The following is a 21,800-nucleotide window of genomic DNA, read 5'->3' on the forward strand; positions in this document are numbered from 1 at the left end:
ATAATCTGTTTTTTAATCTCAACAATCATGTTAAAAAAAGCATTTTTTTTTTATGTTTGAAATTTAACAATCTTGTCGTCATATTACATAACATAAAATATACATTGATTGCTGTGTGTATAAAATAATTCTGTACACCTTATTTTTCAGAATTGCATTTATATAACAATTGTAACACAAAGTAGAGTGTACATTTTGGGTTTAGGTACCTTTTTAAAGTGCTTAAATTGTAGTCTTTCGAAGCTGTATAAACCCTGCATAGCCTAAACATTCAGTGAAGAAAGTTTTTCAAAAAAACAGCCAAATAGTTGACATGCTGTTGAACACAACTTGTGTCCTGTAGTCACTAGATGGGTTGTTCTCTCTGAAATGTAGGAGATCCTAAAGAGCTTGGTGGCGGCTCCAGTCGATGGCGGAGAAATGGGACAGGAGTCCGGGCCGACGCCCTATCACCCAGACCCCGCCCTGAAGACGCACCCCATGCTGCCCATGCAGTTCCACTCCTTCGACAGGTCAGTCCTAGTTACTGTTTGACCTGCAAGAGGCAGAAAATCAGACAGAGATATCAGAGACACATCCATCAATTCATCAAATTTTCCAGCCAAATACTGATCTTGTGGCGATGCATTTTTGTGTACTGCTATTTGTCAAATTTCTGTACATCAATTTTGTTGAAACAAAAGACACATAAATCCATTCATTAGTATTTAGAAAATCACCCTTCTTTTATATGGTAACACTTACAAACTTACATAATGTTATTTACTTGTTAACAGTCACATTGATTTATTCAGTAGAACTCCAAAAAATACACAGATAATAAAAAAATAAAATGTGAAGTCTGAAGAAAGGCTTATTGCGTTTACTGTGCATTACATGTTTGTGAACAGACACATTACATTTGAGAATTCAATTTGAAAACAGCAAAAATATGATTTGCTTATACTAACAAGGATGCTACATTAATAAAACATCGGTAATTGTAGTACTATTTGCCATTTTTTGTATTTCCCACTGATTTTAGACTGTCAGACGACAATCTTGTAAGGTTAGAGACATTACTATTAAATGTTGAAGTATTAGGGCATGACAGGACATAAACACAATCTGTCTGTGGTGTCCAAACTGTTAACATATAGACTCTCCAACGAGTGATGACCTGTTTGTATCTTCTGTGCGTCACTTCGTGAGCCTGCTCTGTGGCAGTCCTTGAGAGCTGAGCTATTGATTGAAGACAGCGTGCATAATAGATCACAAATGGCTCCAAATCCATTTCCAAGATGTCTATCAGATGTATCTGTCTGGCCCATGATAGCGTGCATAAAACAGCTGACTGATAGAAATGATAATTTCATAGCGAACAAACTGCATTTTAATAGTTTTTTAAACACAAATGTTTGTTATTCTAAACAATTACTGTTGTATGGCCACACTTCCTAAATTTCAATTATAAGTTTGTGTATATGTATTTATACAGAGCACAAAAAAAACTTGAGGTAGATAATACTTTGTTGAAACCTTTACACCATGTATTAACAAAATTGTTGTGCAAATCATGCTGTTCCTGCACAAAGCAGTAACATTTCATGTATTTCAAAAAGCATGCAATAATTTGTGTATCCTATAGTGACATAAACCAAAGTTACTAGTGACCATCACTCAGATCCAAGGTATCACTGAGGATCATTTGATAAAGAGTATTGTGGATGCAGGTTGGTCTGATGCCTTTTTGTCCCAACTCATACAGGAGTGTTATGGTTCCAGTTAAAAAGCCGCCACCTGGCAGCCTGTCAGTCAACACGGTGGGCACGCCCACTACTAGTGGAGCAGCTACTGCCGGCAGCACACCCAACATTTTTGCAGCTGCAACCGCAACACCCAAGAGCATGATCAACACTACAGGTAAGAGAGATATAGTGCACCTACGGTATGAACGCACATGCTGTTCACACCACTGTATCTACCTACTGTGCATTTCAAAAGAGGCTGCAGACTGTTCCCGCAGTATGACAACGTTTTTTGTGAAAAATGCCTCCAGCAATTCAAAAGCAGCTCCATGAAGCAGAGTTATTTCAGTCGCAACACACCAGAATAGACACAAAGTGAACCAATTTTATCGGCAGAGGCTTTCATTGTTAGTTGTAGACTATTTCAAGGGCGAGATCCAGATCAATAAAGATCATACAGCAAGTGTTAAATACCTTGGCCATTGACAAGAAGGTTCCTTTAAAACATTTGATACTCTATGAAGGAAAATAAGAGGGAGAAAAGCCTATGTTAGATATTCTTTGAACCAAATATGGTATTACATTAAAATGAATTGAGAACGAGATACAAATCAAATACACATCAGATGACATGCCGATCAGTGCTGTTTCCATGCAGCATCATACTCAGAAGCTCCTTCGCATCATGCATGAATAATGGAGAAGGAAGGGATTTGTTCCCTTCAGTGGATTCTGTATATTGATCACAAAGCTATTTTCACAAACAGGGGCCATTACCAGAAGACAAGCAGCAGCACGGCCGCTGAAATGCTTTCCAAATTGAATTTGGTCGCGACTGACCGAGACATTAATACATTTATTTTTGTTATCCTGCTCGATAATCTTGGTCACGCTTGATTTATGTTACAATAATGTTTGTTTTATTTTTCATCACGCTACTATCTCTCTATCCTGTCTAGGGGCCACAGACTCTGCCTCCTCTTCCTCCTCGTCTTCTTCGTCGTTTGTAAACGGTGCAACTAGTAAGAATCTGCCAGCGGTGCAGACGGTGGCACCCATGCCAGAAGACTCGATGGAGAATATGAGGTCAGAGCTCTCCACATGACAAAGCTCTTTATCGCTTCAATCATTCACTCTTCTGCCGCTCTTCTTATTTATTTATTTTTCCTTTGGCTTTTAGTTTTCACGTTGTTTTGTCTGTTTTATGAGTGCCTGTCATTTCCCCACTTTATTCCTGTCCCTCTTTTACTTCACACTTAGGTCTTCATCATTCCCAAAAGTATTCTCACGAGCAGCTCACTCTCATAGTCATCACTGATATTATACAGCAGGGTTAGATTGGGGACAACTCGGGTGCACCCACAAGCTTTTTGAGGCCAAGGTAACACAACCTGAATTAATCATAATCACTTTGAAATAATGTCAGGCGCAATGTAGATGCTGACATGTTAGCCCCGTTTTAAACCAAAAGACAAAACTTGAATTGCAAATTTGACAGTTGTACTAGGTGACAAATGACTAGAACTCAAAAGTCACACAAATGTCAGTTCCACATTGAGTTATGAGCCATGAAAAGGATATTGGACTGATTCCAAAATTGCTCTTCTAACCTAATATCGACTAATAATAATATTCTTTTGAAAGATAGTAAAACTGCTCAATCTGTGGTAACACTCACATTCATATTTTCTGCTCAAATGCATACACATCAGCCACACAACTCAGTCTGCACTGTGGTGCTCTTCATCCCTGACAACACTGTGTTTCAATGTCACATTCCAATATACTGTGTAGCGTATGAACATATCAGCTGTCCCACTGGATTACTTTTGTGAAAACATGTAAATGAGATCGTCATAAACATTTGTGTTTTAGTTGTGTTTCCATACCTTGTATAGACATTTGACTCTCGCTAATGAAGTATAAGTTGATCTGCAATAATAATTAGGAAATAGCATTACAATTGTAGCAGCTTGTATTGTAACATTTCTGTCAATGTGCTTTTTACTTAGACCTGTCAAACAGTTTGTAATGATATGTGCAGTTGCTTGTGCTTCTACAAGTGCACATGCATGTGAGAGGGTGTGTGTGTGTGTGTGTTCTTTTAATCAGTGTCTGTGTGTGTGTGGTTTGTATTGCAGTGCCTATTGTGAGGTGGCACAGTGTGCGCTGCGCAGCGGTCAGACGCCCCCTGAGCTCAAGTCTTTTAGCTCTCTGGCAGGCTTCCAGGCTGCTCCCCGAGATGCAGGACAGTGTTTTAGGCAAGGAGATACTCGTCCTCTCCCCTTGCCCCACACACACACACCCTCTGCTACATCCAATCCACTACTAAATGTTCCCAGAATGCATTGGAATCAAGGACAGACATCTTTGCTAACAGCTTCAACAGTTGGCATCACTCATATTTCTTATATTAGCGTCTCCTCACACTAACCCAGTGGTTCTCAAACTTTTTCTGTCACGCCCCACTTTGGAGGAAGAAAAATGTTCGGGCCCCACTAACCCCAAAGAACATTGGAACAAAATGGTTAAACTTTTTGAGACTCCTCCATCCGTGTTTTTTTTAAATGAATAGTTTAAAGAAAATTGAAATCCCTTTCAAGTAAACCAGATTGCTCCATCAGACAAAAAAAAAATAACATGTGCAATCACCTTTTGTTAAAAAAATGCAAATAAAGTTATATATGTGCAAAAAATAATTAATATTCGGCAAAAAGATTACCAACAAAGCCGGTTGGGTCCCTGTTTTCTCCCCATAGTTTCATGTTGAAGTGTCCTTGAGCAAGGCACTGAAGCCCCAGTGCTTCACATCAGGATGGGTGAAATGCAGAGAATAATTTCCCCACTGTGGGATCAATGAAAGATTCTTAAAGAAATAAAATAAATAAATAATATATATATATATATTTTTTAAGAATCTGCATCCCCCCACGCCCCACCTGTAATACCCCCACGCCCCACTAGAGGGTCGCGCCCCACAGTTTGAGAACCACTGCACTAACCCCAAACTTAAGATCAGACCTGAGTCAAATTGGCTTAGAGTTAATAACTTCCGGCAACCACTTGTTTTAACCTTCGCTGTAAATTTTGCTAATGTCAGGCTTCTGCTGTTCTGAGTAGCTTGAAGCCAAATTTAAGAATTTGTAAATACTAGTGACCCAGGTCTGTTTCAGAAGTCCCATCAGTACGGCGCCATATTTTAGTCTGCTTGGCTATACACTCCCCTTGCCTTAACTGGACATATATAAGAGAAGTATTTTAGTCAGCACGTGATCTACACTTGTGCACAAACAAAGACACTTATATTATGATGTGTGGCAAGTCAAGAAAGAAAACTTAGACTATTTTCCTAGTGCTGTTTAAAGTAAGGACACTTTTAATTGACATTAAGCTTTTATTACACTTCCAGCTTCAGCCATCCAACAATGCTAAGTTGATTATATCACCGTCAAACTTTCCTCACCAATACTAACCCAGGCATAGCGCTTCCATACAAAACCATCATTACATGTTCTTTAATTCAGTCAATTTTTGTGTTCTGTGTTAATTTCAGACATTTTTCTATTTCTTTCTGGTAAATGTATTTCAGCTCGCCTTTTCCCATTTCCTCTCCTCTGTAATTTGTCCTGTGCTCTCCTCACCTGTCTCTACTCATTTCTAAGGTTTTCTCGCTCCCTATCTCACAAACTGTATATCCCCTTCTTCATATGCTCTTCTGACATCCTCTCTATGTTGCTTGTTTTATCTCCACTCCTATTCCCTACAACTTTCTCTGACTTATTTCCACCACAGTATCACCACCAAGCTCGAGCGCGCTCTGGAGAAAGTGGCGCCCCTGCTGAGGGAGATTTTTGTGGACTTTGCTCCCTTCCTGTCTAGGACACTGCTGGGTAGCCATGGGCAGGAACTGCTCATAGAAGGTACAGGTGCTGTACACGGCTCCTTTTTTCTAACTGGCGTCTCTCTGTGGAGTCTCCCCATTCACTGTCCCTCACCGCGACCTTCGTGTATGAGAAAGACTGAGAGAAATGAGCGGACGAGTGGATGTGCTTCTGTGTGAATAGTTGAGTGTGAGTGGATGAGTGGGTGAGTGTCTATGGGCTGGCTGCTTCACTCATCCGTCAAGCAGGTATGAAGTCAGTATTCACTACTATTTTCACAACAGCTAGCTAGACAATGATGCTCGTAAGTCAGATTATGTTCAGTGTTAGTATTATTCTGCTGATATTACAGATCGTACTCAATGTGATGCTTCCTCCCTCTGCCCACCTGCTTCCTGGTGTCCTGTTTTTGTGATCCACTGTCTCAATGTTGATCTCTCCCTCTCCTCCTGCTCCCTCTTCTCCTTCCTCCTCCTCCCCCACTCTCTTCTTTCTCATCTTTCTCTTTACTGTTTGTTCCTGTCTTCTCTGTGGCATGCTTTTTTATAAACCTGAATACGATTACTGTATACAATAGCAGAAACCACTGAGACTACAGTGAATTCTTTGATGATATTTTTGTGTCTTGCGGCAGAGTGTGTGTTTGTGTGTCAGAGAAAGAGGAAGAGAGGCTCTTTACTGTGCTGTATGTCTCTGTGCTGCAGGTCTGGTGTGCATGAAGTCTAGTACGTCTGTGGTGGAGCTCGTAATGCTGCTCTGTTCTCAGGTTGGTAACCCTTCACCTCTTGTTTCTGTCTCTTTGTCTTCCATCCTCACACATATAATCCTCTTTACCCCTAAACCGAAACCTGACAAAGTCATCCTTCATTTATCTCGTTTGTAACCCATTCTGAAAGCGTTTTTGTGTTATTAGACCCATTTTTAGACCCCATGGCTGAGTTGGCTGCACACAGGAAGCTGTTGCGTTATTGACCTGCCCTGTGAGGCAGCATTGACGATGTAGTGAGCGCATTGCAGATGTAATATAATATTGACTTGTATGCATTATCACGCCATAGTTTCCCCTCACCAACAGCAAGGCCACAAAATAATCCATGTCAATCACATGCAACTTTTCTAAATCTATTTTGCTGATTTAATTGACTCCACTAAATCTTAAAGGCATCAGAGCTTAAATAATGTTTTGGCGTTGTTTATTTAACTTCCATTCAAAGCCAGTATCTTTATTTTCCTTAATAACACTCAAAAGGTGACAACAGAGAGGTACTTACCACTACAAAGTTTTTCCCTGACAATGGAGCAGGCCAGTCTTCTTTTTCTTCTAATATTATGAATCGGTCTCTCAACTATTGTCTGTTTTGTTGGCTGATACTAAGAGCTCTTCTTCAAGGCGCCCCTCACTCCTTTCCTTTTTCTCATGAACTCCACTACGGCGGTCTCCACTTTCTTCTCTCTTACTGCTGTCTACCATACCATCGCTGCTTTACTGGTCCAATTTAACAGAGTGTTTCGGTGGAAACTGCTTTCATCTTCTTCCACTCTCCACACTGCTCCGTCCTCTCACCACTCCCTCTCTTTTCTCCTCCCCTCTACTCTCCTGCCTGGCTGCTCATCAGCGTGTATAGTATTACCCCGGAGTCCGGCCTTGTCTGCCATTAGATGCCCAAGAGAGAGAGAACCCTAGCCCAGATATCGATTCTCTGGATGGGGCGGGTGTAACCTGAGATGGTCCCACATGTCCTTGAGAGCTAGTGGAGTTAATGGAGCTCTAATACTTTGAGGCTTTCAACAACACTCTCCTGCTTTTCAGAAGTTTCCCCTATAATATGCACAGACACATTTAACACTCACGTCCTTTTAGACGGACGGGTGCATTAGTAGGCTCTTAAGATGTTTCTTCCTCCTCATTCTTTGCAGTTTTTTGCTAATGTACCTTCACAATAATGTATACGAAGGGAATGTGTATTTCCTCTTGAATAAAGCATTTTTTTTATTGCTGTATTCATTTACGCTACTTAAATGTTGATCAGCTGATTAACTGTGGCTATACTTTGATGCCACCGACAAAAGGGTTTTACTATATTGCGTTTACCCACATAGTGCTGGTAACCACACACAATTAGCGTTTGTCCGTCAAGGACAATGTTGCAAATGGTAGAGCAAGATTAATTTGTGGCAATATTGAATTCACAGGTTTTTTATGAGGAAGAATTGTGATTTCTCAGGTATCAGGTTCTCAGGCAACAAAGGTTTCAACACAACTCCAGAAAATGAACATCAGCATAAAATGACGTATTTAGTGATACTTTTCATCCATATGACACACCCATACCCCCAACTCTATTAATTCTGATGCATCCTCCACACTTAGGAGTGGCAAAACTCCATTCAAAAGAACGCTGGACTGGCCTTCATTGAGCTCATCAACGAGGGAAGGTAATGTGATTTCCACATTAACATCAACACTATCAGCGCTTAGCAACAACAGGTAATGAGAAATGGTCGGGCCCTAATAATAACCGTGCCGAGATGAGCGCAAAGTGTAACGTGAGTTCAATAGGAAGTCAAATCATAATGCATACAGTGCTATTAAGTGTACATTTGATTGATCCACGTCTATTTACAGAACCTGTTTTACTCCAAACTGTATTGTATAAAGAAGTACAACTCAAAAAAAGAATATGTGTCCTAAAAAGTAAGCTACATTAGGTATTTTGTTTACACATACTTCAAGTTTCAGCATCAGATGGACACGTCTTATTGGTGTAATTTAGAAAAGGCTGCTACATTGATGGAAACTTGCTGACATTCCCTGTCGTTGAGAATTAGATTTTTCTGTAAATGCTTTATATTGCCTGTAATGTTTCTCACTCTCTTCAATCCCTCGCTAGACTTCTGTGTCACGCCATGAAGGATCATATTGTGCGTGTTGCCAATGAAGCAGAGTTCATCCTGAACAGACAGAGGGCCGAGGATGTACACAAACATGCTGAATTTGAGGTAACAATAACATATATGTGATACGTATGAAAACCTGCAGGTAAAAAGTCACATGAAGTGTCTAATGTATGAAGCTCATTGTTACTGAATTGACCTCCCTCTTTCCTTCAGTCTAACTGTGCACAGTACGCTGCGGACCGGAGAGAAGAGGAGAAAATGTGCGATCACCTCATCAGCGCTGCCAAGCACAGAGATCATGTAACCGCTAACCAGCTGAAACAGAAGATCCTCAACATCCTGACCAATAAGCACGGAGCATGGGGCACAATGTCACAGAGGTGAGGGGACATGGGAGGAACTTCCTGTCACATTAAGCTCTGGGATATTTTTAGATTGTTGTTCCTCTGGATGTCATTTGAGAGCAGACGTTTATATCGGCTGAGTGCAAATGAAGCGCTTCTTGCATATAATGAGAAAATGTCATCAGTATGTTTAGTGATTATTATGTCAGCACCGTCCATCACAATAACACAAATGATGTAAATTGTTGCTGTATTTGTGTAAAAGTAGGATAATTTACACTATAAATTCATGAAGCCAGTAGAGGAGCATCAGCTTCACATCACAGACTTGCTAAATTACATTTCTGAAAAAGTTTCCGGATCGTGGATATGATCAGTGCTGTAATGAAGACTTTTATAAAAGATGACGTGCTTTGTGTAAAGCAGGCTTCAAGAAGCAATTAAGTCTTATTTAACGTAATTCATCGTACATCAACTTCAGCACACATGGACCGCTGAACCCTAACATGGTTACTGTCTTGTAGCGGTTTAGGAAAGATCTCCTTATTTAGCTTACTCACAGACACATTACATCCAGGATTGCTGGTTATCCAGATCTGTCACCGGACTTGGGAAGGACATGCAATTTAATTTGAGGGCATCTGAGGCCTGTCTTCATGGCACTGTTGATTAAGTACATTGAATGTATATGCTGTACCTTCAATCATACTTGCATGTCTAAACCTACATTTTCTGAGTTTTCCTAATAAATCACCTTTTCATTGCCATTCTCTTCCTACAGCAACAGTTCAGTCCAAGTTTACTTAATGTTACATTTTATCGTAAAGATCTGGTGCCTATCGCCAAATTTGATATGCATAAATCTAGGCCTTATACCAGTACCTGTTACTTTGTTCGTCAATAAACTAGATTAGTATTTTTAATTTGTTTAGCTAATGTTCGGCAACAATATCTGCATTCATTTGGAGAAGAAGAAAAACGTTGACATTGATAAGAAATGATCATTGTGAAGGTGTAGAAGAAACACACAGGGAGCTGCGGTGTTGCTGAACGTTACAGTCGCTGTAGCTTAATTGCTGTCATGACCTATATGTGTGCTCACTAATAATATAGATGACTTGCATGAATGTAAATCTCTGAGGTAAATTGAAGGCATTAGTGTCCTAATTAAGAATGTTTACCTTTCTTCGACAGACCGTGTCATTAAGTCCTGATAAATGTATTAATGGCTCTGATTATAACCGTCTGGTTACTTTTGCAGTCTGGTCAGTGATAATAGTTTGGTAATATCTTGAGTTGAGCTCTGTGTAGCTGCTGGACAAAGCCATGATCTATTTGGAGAACAAATTAAACATTTTTAAACACATTTAGTGATAAAAAAAAAAAAAAACATTAGTCACCATCACACAATGTGTTGTGTTCTTTTTCAGTCGTGCTCGCCCCATTCACATAGAACTGGCACCAATGCAAAAGTATATTTTTTATAGTTTCCTTGTCAGCTAATGCATTACCTTACCTTCATCATTGTAACAGGAAATACGAAGGTGAAATACAGACGTCAATTGTATGTTTTTTTCTTTCATCTTAAGGCTGGTTATTTGTGTTTGCAGAGTTGGGAATGTTTGACAAACTCGCCCTATGTTCAAATAACACCCTTTTACTAAATAAAGTAGAATCTATTAACTGTAAAAAAAATTGTCCTGGATTTTGCTAGCATAGATTTCAAATGTAACTTCAGCATCAGTTCAAACTTTAATGTCCTTGAGGAAAAAGTCCACAAAATGCACAACTTGTTTGACCCCCCCCCCTCTGCCAATAAATGACTTACCTGTGTTCCTCTTCTTTATGTCTTCAGCCACTTACATGACTTCTGGCGTCTAGACTACTGGGAGGACGACCTGAGGAGGAGAAGAAGATTTGTGCGAAATGCCTCTGGATCCACTCACGCCGATGTGTCACCCAAAGCTCTGGAAGAATACGGTCAGGAATGTGTACAAATGTAAACATATTGTACTTGGTATTATCTGATTTTTGCATAAACTCAATTAAAAACACATTCTAAATAGGTACAGATGAAGACGAGGAGGGGCTGAAGTCGAAGAAAACTTTCCGCAGCCAATCAGTGGTCACGCAGAACCCTGAGGCGGAGTTAATGCTGGAGGGAGACGATGACGCTGTCAGCCTGCTGCAGGAGAAAGAGATTGATAACCTTGCTGGTAAGATGCACTCTCAAAAAGACACACACAGTCACCATGCCACAGTTCAAATGAACAGTAAATTGTCTATGACTCTTGTTTTTAGTACGTTTCCGTCCAAGACTTTTTACCTCCAAAGGCAAGTCATTTGAAAGTTTTGCAGCTGCACTAACCATTCAGCTGATTCATCCGACTCGAGAAAAATAAAATCCTAATTTACTAAAAACGGATGCAAGACCAAATACTTAATTTAATCTAGTGGCTCCTCTCCGCTCTCTCCACACCTGACGGGTTGTTTATAACAATACACAAAGTAGAAGAAGCAAATAAATAATCAACTTAACTAACATAAAAATTACGCGATTACAGATTGTGGGCTTATTAATTAACTGTTGTGTTTGATGATTACGGTTGGGTACCGTGAGCCTGTCAGCGCTATGAATTCCTGAAGTAATACATGTGTCCCTCCAGGCCCAGTGGTTCTGAGTACTCCAGCTCAGTTGGTGGCTCCGGTGGTGGTGGCTCGAGGCACTCTGTCCATCACTACGACTGAGATCTACTTTGAGGTGGATGAAGAGGATCCTACATTCAAGACGACTGATGCTCAAGTAAGGGCAATTTGTTTTCTTTTATTACAGAAAGAAGTTAGCTTTTTATGTTCTGCTTTTCACTCAGTGTTCCATTTCATTTATTTTTTTGTTTCTTTATATTAAAATATATACTTTCAATGGATGTCCAACCTCAACAGGTACTGGCCTATTCAGAGGGTCTGCATGGGAAATGGATGTTCAGTGAGATTCGGGCCGTGTTCTCCAGACGCTACCTGTTGCAGAATACCGGACTAGAGGTCTTCATGGCCAACAGAAGTAAGTCTGCACGTTTCTTTTCAGCGTCACACAAATCTAGAAGAATGGTCAAACGTTTTTAGAAATAGATATCCAATTGAAGTTTAGAATGTGTCTCTTTGCAATAAGTATTGAGTAAAACATATAATAAAGAACATCATAATGGCATCATTGTTATCCCATTACATTGCATTGCAGCCACCCATATTTATGTCACCACTATGAAGTATTATATAAGCTGTTTGATATTAGTTAGTCGTCATGGCAAGTAATTATGTCTGACTATATCCTGTCTCCTCCTCTCTCCAGCGTCTGTGATGTTTAATTTCCCCGACCAGGCCACAGTCAAACGGGTGGTCTACAGTCTCCCACGGGTTGGGGTAGGAACGAGTTACGGCCTGCCACAGGCCAGGTAGGTGGAGGCAATAATCAGCTGGTCCACCACTATGGTGTCACAGAGATGTCTTTCTTCCTGCTGTGGTAGAAAGCAACTTCAGTGTGTTTGTTGTTCCCAGGCGGATTTCTTTGGCAACCCCTCGTCAGCTCTTCAAGTCATCCAACATGACGCAGCGCTGGCAGAGGAGAGAGATCTCCAACTTTGAGTACCTCATGTTCCTCAACACCATTGCAGGTGAAGTCCACATGCAATCACACTTTAGGAGCTCTCATTGTCTCAGTCTTTTTCTGTGGATCTCAGCCTCTAAATAATGTATGAACAGTTAGTGGTCACACACACATACACACACACACACACACACACACACACACACACACACACACACACACAATCCTGTCTGCTTTAGCCATCTTTGTTCTCAGGCCAAACCATAAAATGAGTTGGGAGGATGCTTCCTGTTTCCTGTTCTCCTTCGTTCCATCGTGTGATGTTGACGTTTTCTGTGACAATTCTACTAATGTGACCTCATCTGGTTGCTCTGACAGTTCTTGTTGTTCTGTGTTGTTCAAAAATAACTGCACAGCCAGAACTTTCTCTCCATGTGCATGAATAGATAAGCCAATGTATAAAAAGACATAATTGAAGAGACCAGATAAAGAACCTGGGAGATTTTGATAAGACCTCTTTTAGCTGTTTAACAGTCACATGTGTGACCTGTTAATACATTAAAGCAGCCATAATGACCATTGACCAGTTGGTAAGGAATTGAAAATAATTACTGCAGTGATATAAAACAATATGTTCAAATATAGTTTGATACATGTATGTAATATAAAGACAACTTAAGCTTTGAATATATGAATGGCAACCACTGATAATGTGTTTAAACGGCCGTACACATGCTGACATGTAACAGTTTGTCAACAGCTTGTGCTTTTACGCCTCTCCCTGTTGGGAATGTCTTTTATCACCCTAACATAAAACCTGGGTCTGTGTAATTGTAATACTAGTCTAACACTTAATCTTCTCTTGCATCAGGAAGTTAGTCTCATTAACTAGACGTTTCAGTCTTATTAATGAAGTGTGGAGGCTTTGAAGCCGGTAAATTGGGAGCAAAGGTTTTACGTTGCAGTTCACAGTTAACATATTTTAGGATGTATTAAATGTACTGAGATTAACTTTTAACTGGTTTTAACAGTCTCAATGAGGATTTGCTATATATATATATATATATATATATATATATATATATATATATATATATATATATATATATATATATATATATATATATATTTATTCTTAATGTTTGTCATCAATGCAACCAGGTTACCAGATTACACATGCAATTAGCAGGGGACTGCCACAATTTGTCAGTGTGAAACCCAAACGAATGTAGTAATGTGCAGAACAATATTAACATCATGTGGAAAAATCTTGTGAAACAACTTTAATGGGATAATGTCTCTGCAGGGAGGACGTACAATGATTTGAACCAGTACCCCATCTTCCCCTGGGTCTTGACCAACTACGATTCAGAGGAGCTCGACCTCACCCTACCTGGCAACTTCAGAGACCTCTCCAAGGTATGAGCATACTGACATACAACACTATTTCTAGTTAATTCCATGTATGCTACAAAGAAGATGCTATTAACCCCATCAGAAAGTAAAGCCGTTGTTGAGCATTGAATGAGCTTGTCGGTTTTATTGTTTATTTTTATGTGTTGACGGTTTTAAAGATGTATGACATGCTCTCTTGTGTCATGTTTGATTTAAGCCAATTATTCCTCTCTGGTTTCTTCCAGCCAATCGGTGCCCTGAATCCCAAGCGAGCAGCGTTCTACGCAGAACGCTACGAGACGTGGGATGACGACAGCACGCCTTCTCACCACTATACAACCCTGTACTCCACAGCTCATTCAACGCTGATGTGGATGCTCAGAATAGTAAGCAACCGCTGAACTTCACACATTCACAGACTTTAACCTTGAGAGCTCCTCGAGTATACAGCGGAGACCCAACGCTTCTGTATTCAATGAATATGTCTGTGTCTGCAGGAGCCCTTTACAACGTTTTTCCTCAACGCCAACGATAACAAGTTCGACCATCCGGAAAGAGCCTTCTCTGGCATCGGCTGCTCGTGGAGGAACTGCCAGAGGGACACGGCTGACGTCAAGGTAACTATTTATGATGGGAGGAAGGAAGGTCCCACTGAAAAGACCTAAGGCAGTTAAGATTAGTGTAAAACAATTAAGTATCGGTGCTGAAAGTAGTGTTTTCTTTAGCTATTTAGAAAAAAAAGATAATTGAAAACCTTATGTTGCTATTCAGTTTAGTTTTAATTTGAAGATATCTAAATGTTTGAGAAGTCAAGACATTCACACAATGTGTAATCCCCTGAATCTCAACCTGAGCTTCAGAATTTGTGCGTTGTAAAATCTACTAATTTCATCAGTCATTATTTTGTTGAAATTTAAAATGTGTTTCTGTCGTGTCTATCAGGAGCTGATCCCGGAGTTCTACTACTTGCCCGAGATGTTCGTTAACAGTAATGAGTACGAGCTCGGGGTGCGTGATGATGGAGTTTCTGTGTGTGACGTGGAGCTTCCCTCCTGGGCCAAGAAACCAGAAGACTTTGTCCGCATTAACCGGATGGTGAGACACGAAAGAGACAAAGTCTTTTCTCGAATATGAAAAAGCTAAATGAAGAGTTTGTTCCTTCTGTGGATGTCTTTTAGAGAGACGCTGATGTTGATGCTCTCCCTTCCTCTCTCTCTCTCTCTGTTACTTCCACCAGGCGTTGGAGAGCGAGTTTGTGTCGTGCCAGCTTCACCAGTGGATTGATCTAATATTCGGCTACAAGCAGCGAGGGCCAGAAGCAGTTCGATCTCTCAACGTGTTCAACTTCTTGTCTTATGAGGGATCAATCAACCTAGACAATGCAGATGCTTCGCAACGTGAGGTTGGTTTCCATGATCAACACACCGACAATGCGTGCAGGATTCTCCCCTTCATGAGTCTCTCCGTGACAGAGAATGCTGTCTTCTCGATCATGTGGTAGCATCAGATGTGTGTCAAATTTAAAGCTTTGAGATAAATTGTTTCTAAATGGATGATTACTCATTCTGTGTGAGAAAATACTTCTCCCTCTGGATGAAGTCAAAATATACCCTCCCTCTGGATGAAGTCATCCTAAACTTGTTTTTATGTTTCTGAAAGTGCATGACCTTCCTCTTCCTCTCTTCTGTTAACCCCGTCTCTGTCTCTCCAATTGTAGGTGATTGAGTCCCAGATTCAGGCGTGTGGTCAGATCCCCTCCCAGCTTCTGATCGAGCCACACCCACCTCGCTCCTCCGCGATGCACCTGGTGAGAATACCTTGATGTATATGCTTTAAAAAAACTCACAGGTATTGACATATTAGACCTCAGCTGCAGACTTACTGAAGTACACAACATCAATATAAAGATCTGTGATGTGTCAATGTTATTCTGAAGTTGTTCTTAAGAGCATAGTTTTTCACAATCTTTTTTCATTTTTATTGACAGGTTGAGGTTAATTTTTCCTATTTATAGCACATCTTATCCTTATATACCAATTGAGAGACTTTATTTAATTCAGGTTTGTGTAATTATGTTAAGTTCTACTCCCTGCTACCCTCAGCAGAACAAGGTCTCAGTGTCTCCAGGTCAAAGCCCTCCATGTCAACCCAAACGTGTCAATCCTCTGAACCCCGAACCAACCAGTGCCTCCACCTCCTCTCCTATTGGCCGAGTGCCACCCTCAGTGTGTGTACCTGCTCTGACCCTGTACTCCCACTAATAGACCTTTTCCCTTCCTTCCCTCCCTCCGTCCCATTTGTTCTGTCTCTCCCTCTACCTCCGTCTCCATTGCCCTCCTCCTCCTCCTCCTCTCTCCCCGCTCTGCCCTCCTCCTCTTCCTCTCTGTCCCTCTCTCTCTCTTTCTCTGTCTCACCAGTGTTTCCTTCCCCAGAGCCCACTGATGTTTAAGGATCAGATGCAGCAGGATGTGATCATGGTGCTCAAGTTCCCCTCCAACTCGCCTGTCACTCACGTCGCAGCCAACACGCTCCCCCACCTCAGCATACCAGCAGCCGTCACGGTCACATGTAGCCGGCTGTTTGCCGTCAACCGCTGGCACAACACAGTTGGTGAGTGCACCATAAAAATAATCATCTCCAAATGGAAATGGTTATTAGAAGTTTACAAGTTACATCATGAGTTATAGTAATAGCATGTTAACTATTGTTAGCAACATTCTGACAATAGTGAAACTACACTATTTCAATCGCTTAATTATACAGTAATATACAAAGATCATAACTGGGCTGATAAGTCTGTGTATTGATAAGTCAAGCAACAGAAAATTGATTCACCCTTAATTTTGATATTTGTTATAAATTAGTTAATTTATCAAGGATGCTGGTTCCATCTATTTTCTAGATGATCACTTTAGGCTCTGATAAATTGTAATGAGCATTTTTATGAATTGTGTGACATTTTATAGAATACATAATTAAATGATTAATTAGAAATACAGTATATTCTTATAAATCAAGTAATTAAAATATTATCAATAGCTATGAAATCAAGACTGTGGGAGCCTGCAGGGAGATGCTAGTTCATTTCAGGGTTAGTTAAGGAGCCAATTTAGATTGTATTATATTAGTGTTTACTTTTATTTTGTCCACATGTTGACATGGAAATATTAGTCTATCAAATCCTTAATCAACCTTTAAGAATCTCATTAGCACAGTGGAGTAGGCTTAATTAATTGTGGTAATGTAATTATGGAGGGTCATAAGGCAGCGCAAGTGACTTTTGTTATTGAGGCGCTTAGTTTCTTTTTTTACATAAGCTCGCATCAGAGCTTTCATCACAGAGCCCTCGACCAGGGGATTATCTGAGAGGCATTTATCCTCCTCCGTTGTATGGTGTATGTCTGTACGGGTGTGTGTGTGTGTGTGTGTGTTTGACTCTATGTAATGTTTGACCCTTATATCCTTCAGGCCTCCGTGGAGCTCCAGGATACTCCCTCGAGCAGGCTCATCATCTACCCATTGAGATGGACCCTCTTATAGGTCAGTGCACAACAATCTCCACAGCAGACTTAATTAGTCTTTTAGTTTTACATAATGGTAATGTTAATGACACAAATAATGGGACTTAAGTCAACACACCACATGATACACTGGGGATTCATGCGCATATGTTGCTGAGATGCAGGCTGCAAAACTAACCTGAGAGGTGAAAGTTTGTAGTTAATGTGATAGCTTGTAAAGCATATGCATTCGTTGGCCCTTATTAACCTCCTGACTTCATTGTGCTCCCATGCAGCAAACAACTCAGGCGTGAACAAGCGTCAGATTACTGACCTTGTGGACCAGAGCATCCAAATCAACACGCATTGTTTTGTGGTTACTGCCGACAACCGCTACATCCTGGTCTGCGGCTTCTGGGACAAGAGCTTCCGTGTTTATTCCACCGAAACTGGTAAGTTTTCTATTGTTTATGAGACACGTTAAGTATTGGTGCAGTCAAAATGTACTTTTATTTAGCAGTTTGGCTTTTTTACTCCTTATTCATGCTGTAATGTGTGATTCTGTTAGAGGTTCTAGTTTGAAAGTGGACCATGAAGACCGATGCATTTGCAATTTTGTTTAAATTTGTGTTCAGATTTATTAATCATGGGGATATTTAGAACACTCTTTTTTTATGCTACTTGCAATGCAGAACATTTCTGTATTCATCAAGATTTAGTGACACCCTGGTCCCTAACCTGCTTGTTTAACGTGTGCATCTTCCTCCTTCCTCTTCACAGGAAAATTGACCCAGATAGTTTTTGGTCACTGGGATGTCGTGACATGTCTGGCCAGATCAGAGTCCTACATCGGCGGAGACTGCTACATTGTGTCAGGCTCTAGGGATGCCACTCTTCTTCTGTGGTACTGGAGTGGACGACACCACATTATTGGGGACAACCCCAACAACAGTGAGTGGTGGTGACATGTCTGAATGTTTGCTTCTGTTCTTAGTTCACAGAACAATACAGCTCCCAGAGGCTTATCGTGTCTCTAACTTAGTCTTTTCTTCCAGGTGACTATCCTGCTCCCAGGGCAGTACTGACAGGACATGACCACGAGGTGGTGTGTGTGTCTGTTTGTGCAGAGCTAGGATTGGTCATCAGTGGGGCGAAAGGTTTGTGTGTCTTAATACGTCTCTCTGGGCCTCAGAGAAATTATACATTTTGCATTTGATGTTTTTCACAAAGTTTAAGATTGATTTGATATTTCAAAATAGATTTATTGATAACTGACCTCGGAGTATTTAGTCTAACTTCACCAAAACCAAACATGTACAATAAAAAATAAAAAAGAAGATTCTTCTCTAACTTGCTTTGGTCTTCCTCAGAGGGCCCGTGCCTGGTCCACACCATCACAGGGGACCTGCTGAGGGCCCTGGAGGGGCCAGAGCTGTGTCAGAGGCCTCGCATCATCTCAGTGTCCAGCGAGGGTCACTGTATCATCAACTATGAGAGAGGCCGCTTCTGCAACTTTAGCATAAATGGAAAACTACTGGCACAAATGGAGGTCAATGATTCCACACGGGTAAGGCTGTAGGAGTTCATACTGTAGATCTCTTTTTGATATATTCATACATGAATATATAGTAACTGGACTTGCATTGATAACCTGCTGTTCTAGTCTTCTCAGAGAGCTTTACACTACATCAATATTAATCCATTTACATACAGACTTTCATACAATGTGTCAGGGGTTTGAGGTTGAGAATCTTGCCCAAGGACGCTTCCACATGCAGACTGTAGACGCCATAGATTTCCCTGGCAATCTTCCGATTAGTGGACGGCTTGCTCTACTACTGCTGCCACATACTTAAACTATACCCATAATTACTCATACATTATGCAATAAAACTATTGTACAACACACCGGAGCCCTTGTGCCTCTATTGACTGCTCTCCCCTTTTTTTTCTGCCTCCAGGCGATCCTGTTGAGCAGCGACGGACAAAACTTGGTGACAGGAGGTGATAATGGAGTTGTTGAAGTGTGGCAGGCATGCGACTTCAAACAGCTTTACATCTACCCAGGCTGTGACGCAGGCATCCGTGCCATGGACCTCTCGCATGACCAGAGGTAAGACAGATGTGCCACTCTGATAGAGAGAAGAAGCAGACAGTGTGACCTTTTTTTAAGGATGACTGTTGTTGAGAAAACTGGTTCACTTCAATGTACAATGATTGCAACTCTAAAAAAAAAAGCATTTTCTGCGTATAGTTTGGTTTGCAGATGTGACATTCTGTGTGCTCTGCCCTTTAGGACTCTAATCACCGGCATGGCATCTGGCAGCATTGTGGCATTCAACATAGACTTCAACCGCTGGCACTATGAACACCAGAACAGGTACTGAGGTGGACAGCGTGAGGATGAGGATGAAGAGAGGAGAGAAGAACAAGAAGGGGTGGAGGTGAAGCATTCTGCTGTGTATCTGCAACGTAGGGAAACTAAAGGTACCGAGAAAGGAAGGAAAAACAAGTACCGGACCTGAGGCTATTCCCTCGTTGACGTTTACTTGATTTGAGGATGCGACAGCGCTGGTGGAAATAACTTCCTCTGTGCATATGTGTACGTACACACATGTGTAGCCACAGACACATAATACCCCGAAGATACATGCCAAAACCTGCAAATAAAATAGACCGCAGAATGGGGAAAAGAGCAAGTCAAGTAGACCTTGTAGAGGCCGATCATACCCGTACCCCTCGCAGGACTGGTGCAGTTACTGTTCCTGGTACGCTTAATGCTTCTCAGACAAAGAACTGAGTTTGGTTTTCCCTTATATTCTTTGTATTACTTCTTTATCATTATTGGTTTATAGTTTTTGTTTGAAGAGACTTTAGTCTGGGAATTATTGGGGTGGTCAAAAAATTAAGATTCCTTCAATGTTTCTAAACTGATTAGAAATGGTCAGAAATGATTCAGTCCCACCCACTGCTTTAAAAAAAGAAAACGGTGCTATTGGCTTGATCTTTAAATTCACCCTTGAAAAATTGCCTGGGGTTATAATTTTATTTTATTTTATCTTATTTTATTTTATTTTATAATATTAATTAAGACATTTCTTTGACCCGCAGCAGGGTTAGATCTAGTTCTCATGTAAATAAGGCTCTGCTTCCTTCAGAGTCTACACGTGTTCTTTCACTACACAAACTGCGCTTATCACCTTTAATTTATTAATGACTTGCTGTATGTAAAATATTGTGTAATAATTACTATAATGTTGACAAGACTGATGATAATTACGGCAGTGTCAAGAATGGGGATTGTTTTGCCAGAGATGGTAATGATAAAGAGATCTTGCCAGTGCCACCAAGGATGACAAACACAAGACTGACAGGATTTCCTTTGTATATTTGGTGACTGTTTTGTCAAATATGTACATAAAGTCTTGGTTCAAGCTTGGTAGGAGACTTAATCAGCTGAATAAGACTGAAAGCGCAAAGGAAACATTCACTTACCCACATTTGTTGATGATTTAAAAGAAGAGAATCAAATCAATGTAAAAGTTTGTTTTGTATTTGCACTTTGCACCAATCACATATCATTATTTATTAGCTTGGTTCTTTCTGGTCGGCTGCCATTTTGTTTAGGTCCATTTTCCCTTTGGGATTATTTGTGCATTGATGTTTGTATTTAAAGCGTTGAGCTCATGTGTGACTATTAGGTTTTACAACCTCACAGTTGTAAGCAATATCATGATTCTGTAGCTGATAGAGGTGGGAAGGCGGGAGGAGAGGGGATGAAATGTGAGATGTAATGTATGTGTGAAGCCATCTTGATCAAATGCGCACATGCACATACTCTATTGACAGGTTCAACTTACGTATCCAAAAAAAGGTTAAATATTTTTGGATCTATGAAACCCTAAAAACTATTGTATTCATGTTTTATTGCAAAGATGTAAAATATGACATGTGTGAGTTGAAAAAAAAAATCATGATAAGAAAAATAAAATATGCAAAGAATTTGATGACTTGACTCACATGTTTTGTTTCACGAAAAGGTTTCTGTTTGGCTTCAAGACAGTGGTGCTGGACACAGAGTAAGACATCAAGGACGACTCATCGTGGCTTGAGACATCATGAGACTCCGGTCTAAAAGGAAAGCGCCTTCATCAAATGATTTCAAAAGACTTGAGTTCAAATGTGGCACTCCACACACGATTGACTACATTTTGGAAGTACCTGTCTTGCTGTTTTTTCATTTTATTGTCTGTTTATGGGGGTTGTAATCTGCAGCACTTCCTAAAAACAATTAAAACCGTGGTAAGTTTCAGGCGTGAGTCTTCGTATATGAATGTGTCACAGGTTGTTGTGCTCATGTTGCTGGAATTTTCAGTCCACCGGATTTTAAAGCATCTCATTCAGCAGACCTAGTAATCAAATAGATACAAAAGTAGGAATGCATTCCTTGC

General features: G+C 40.5%; 1 protein-coding gene across 8 annotated transcripts in view; it reads left to right on the forward strand.

The window, feature by feature from the left end:
* Nucleotides 1-21,342, forward strand: part of nbeaa (neurobeachin a) — an 82,027-nt gene extending 60,685 nt beyond the window's left edge. For 4 of the 8 annotated variants that reach the window (XM_068601408.1, XM_068601409.1, XM_068601412.1 and 1 more), the window contains 30 exons: nt 376-512; nt 1,748-1,902; nt 2,687-2,813; nt 3,869-3,988; nt 5,520-5,653; nt 6,313-6,374; nt 7,980-8,044; nt 8,500-8,608; nt 8,720-8,886; nt 10,706-10,830; nt 10,917-11,066; nt 11,152-11,184; nt 11,517-11,653; nt 11,794-11,911; nt 12,200-12,302; nt 12,406-12,521; nt 13,761-13,873; nt 14,095-14,235; nt 14,347-14,466; nt 14,792-14,944; nt 15,087-15,251; nt 15,567-15,656; nt 16,267-16,459; nt 17,318-17,389; nt 17,646-17,801; nt 18,130-18,300; nt 18,405-18,506; nt 18,720-18,916; nt 19,311-19,462; nt 19,646-21,342. In XM_068601408.1, coding sequence (XP_068457509.1) covers nt 376-512; nt 1,748-1,902; nt 2,687-2,813; nt 3,869-3,988; nt 5,520-5,653; nt 6,313-6,374; nt 7,980-8,044; nt 8,500-8,608; nt 8,720-8,886; nt 10,706-10,830; nt 10,917-11,066; nt 11,152-11,184; nt 11,517-11,653; nt 11,794-11,911; nt 12,200-12,302; nt 12,406-12,521; nt 13,761-13,873; nt 14,095-14,235; nt 14,347-14,466; nt 14,792-14,944; nt 15,087-15,251; nt 15,567-15,656; nt 16,267-16,459; nt 17,318-17,389; nt 17,646-17,801; nt 18,130-18,300; nt 18,405-18,506; nt 18,720-18,916; nt 19,311-19,462; nt 19,646-19,736 — 3,774 coding nt within the window. In that variant the 3' untranslated portion in view covers nt 19,737-21,342. The remainder of the gene's footprint in view (nt 1-375; nt 513-1,747; nt 1,903-2,686; nt 2,814-3,868; nt 3,989-5,519; nt 5,654-6,312; nt 6,375-7,979; nt 8,045-8,499; nt 8,609-8,719; nt 8,887-10,705; nt 10,831-10,916; nt 11,067-11,151; nt 11,185-11,516; nt 11,654-11,793; nt 11,912-12,199; nt 12,303-12,405; nt 12,522-13,760; nt 13,874-14,094; nt 14,236-14,346; nt 14,467-14,791; nt 14,945-15,086; nt 15,252-15,566; nt 15,657-16,266; nt 16,460-17,317; nt 17,390-17,645; nt 17,802-18,129; nt 18,301-18,404; nt 18,507-18,719; nt 18,917-19,310; nt 19,463-19,645) is intronic. The other 4 variants (XM_068601414.1, XM_068601415.1, XM_068601410.1 and 1 more) reach the window with 3 other exon arrangements.
* Nucleotides 21,343-21,800: the final 458 nt, after the last annotated feature.

The sequence above is a fragment of the Clinocottus analis genome, unplaced genomic scaffold (assembly GCF_023055335.1).
Source record: "Clinocottus analis isolate CAN_PGR_092001 unplaced genomic scaffold, fCliAna1.0.p SCAF_5, whole genome shotgun sequence".
NCBI lineage: Eukaryota > Metazoa > Chordata > Actinopteri > Perciformes > Cottidae > Clinocottus > Clinocottus analis.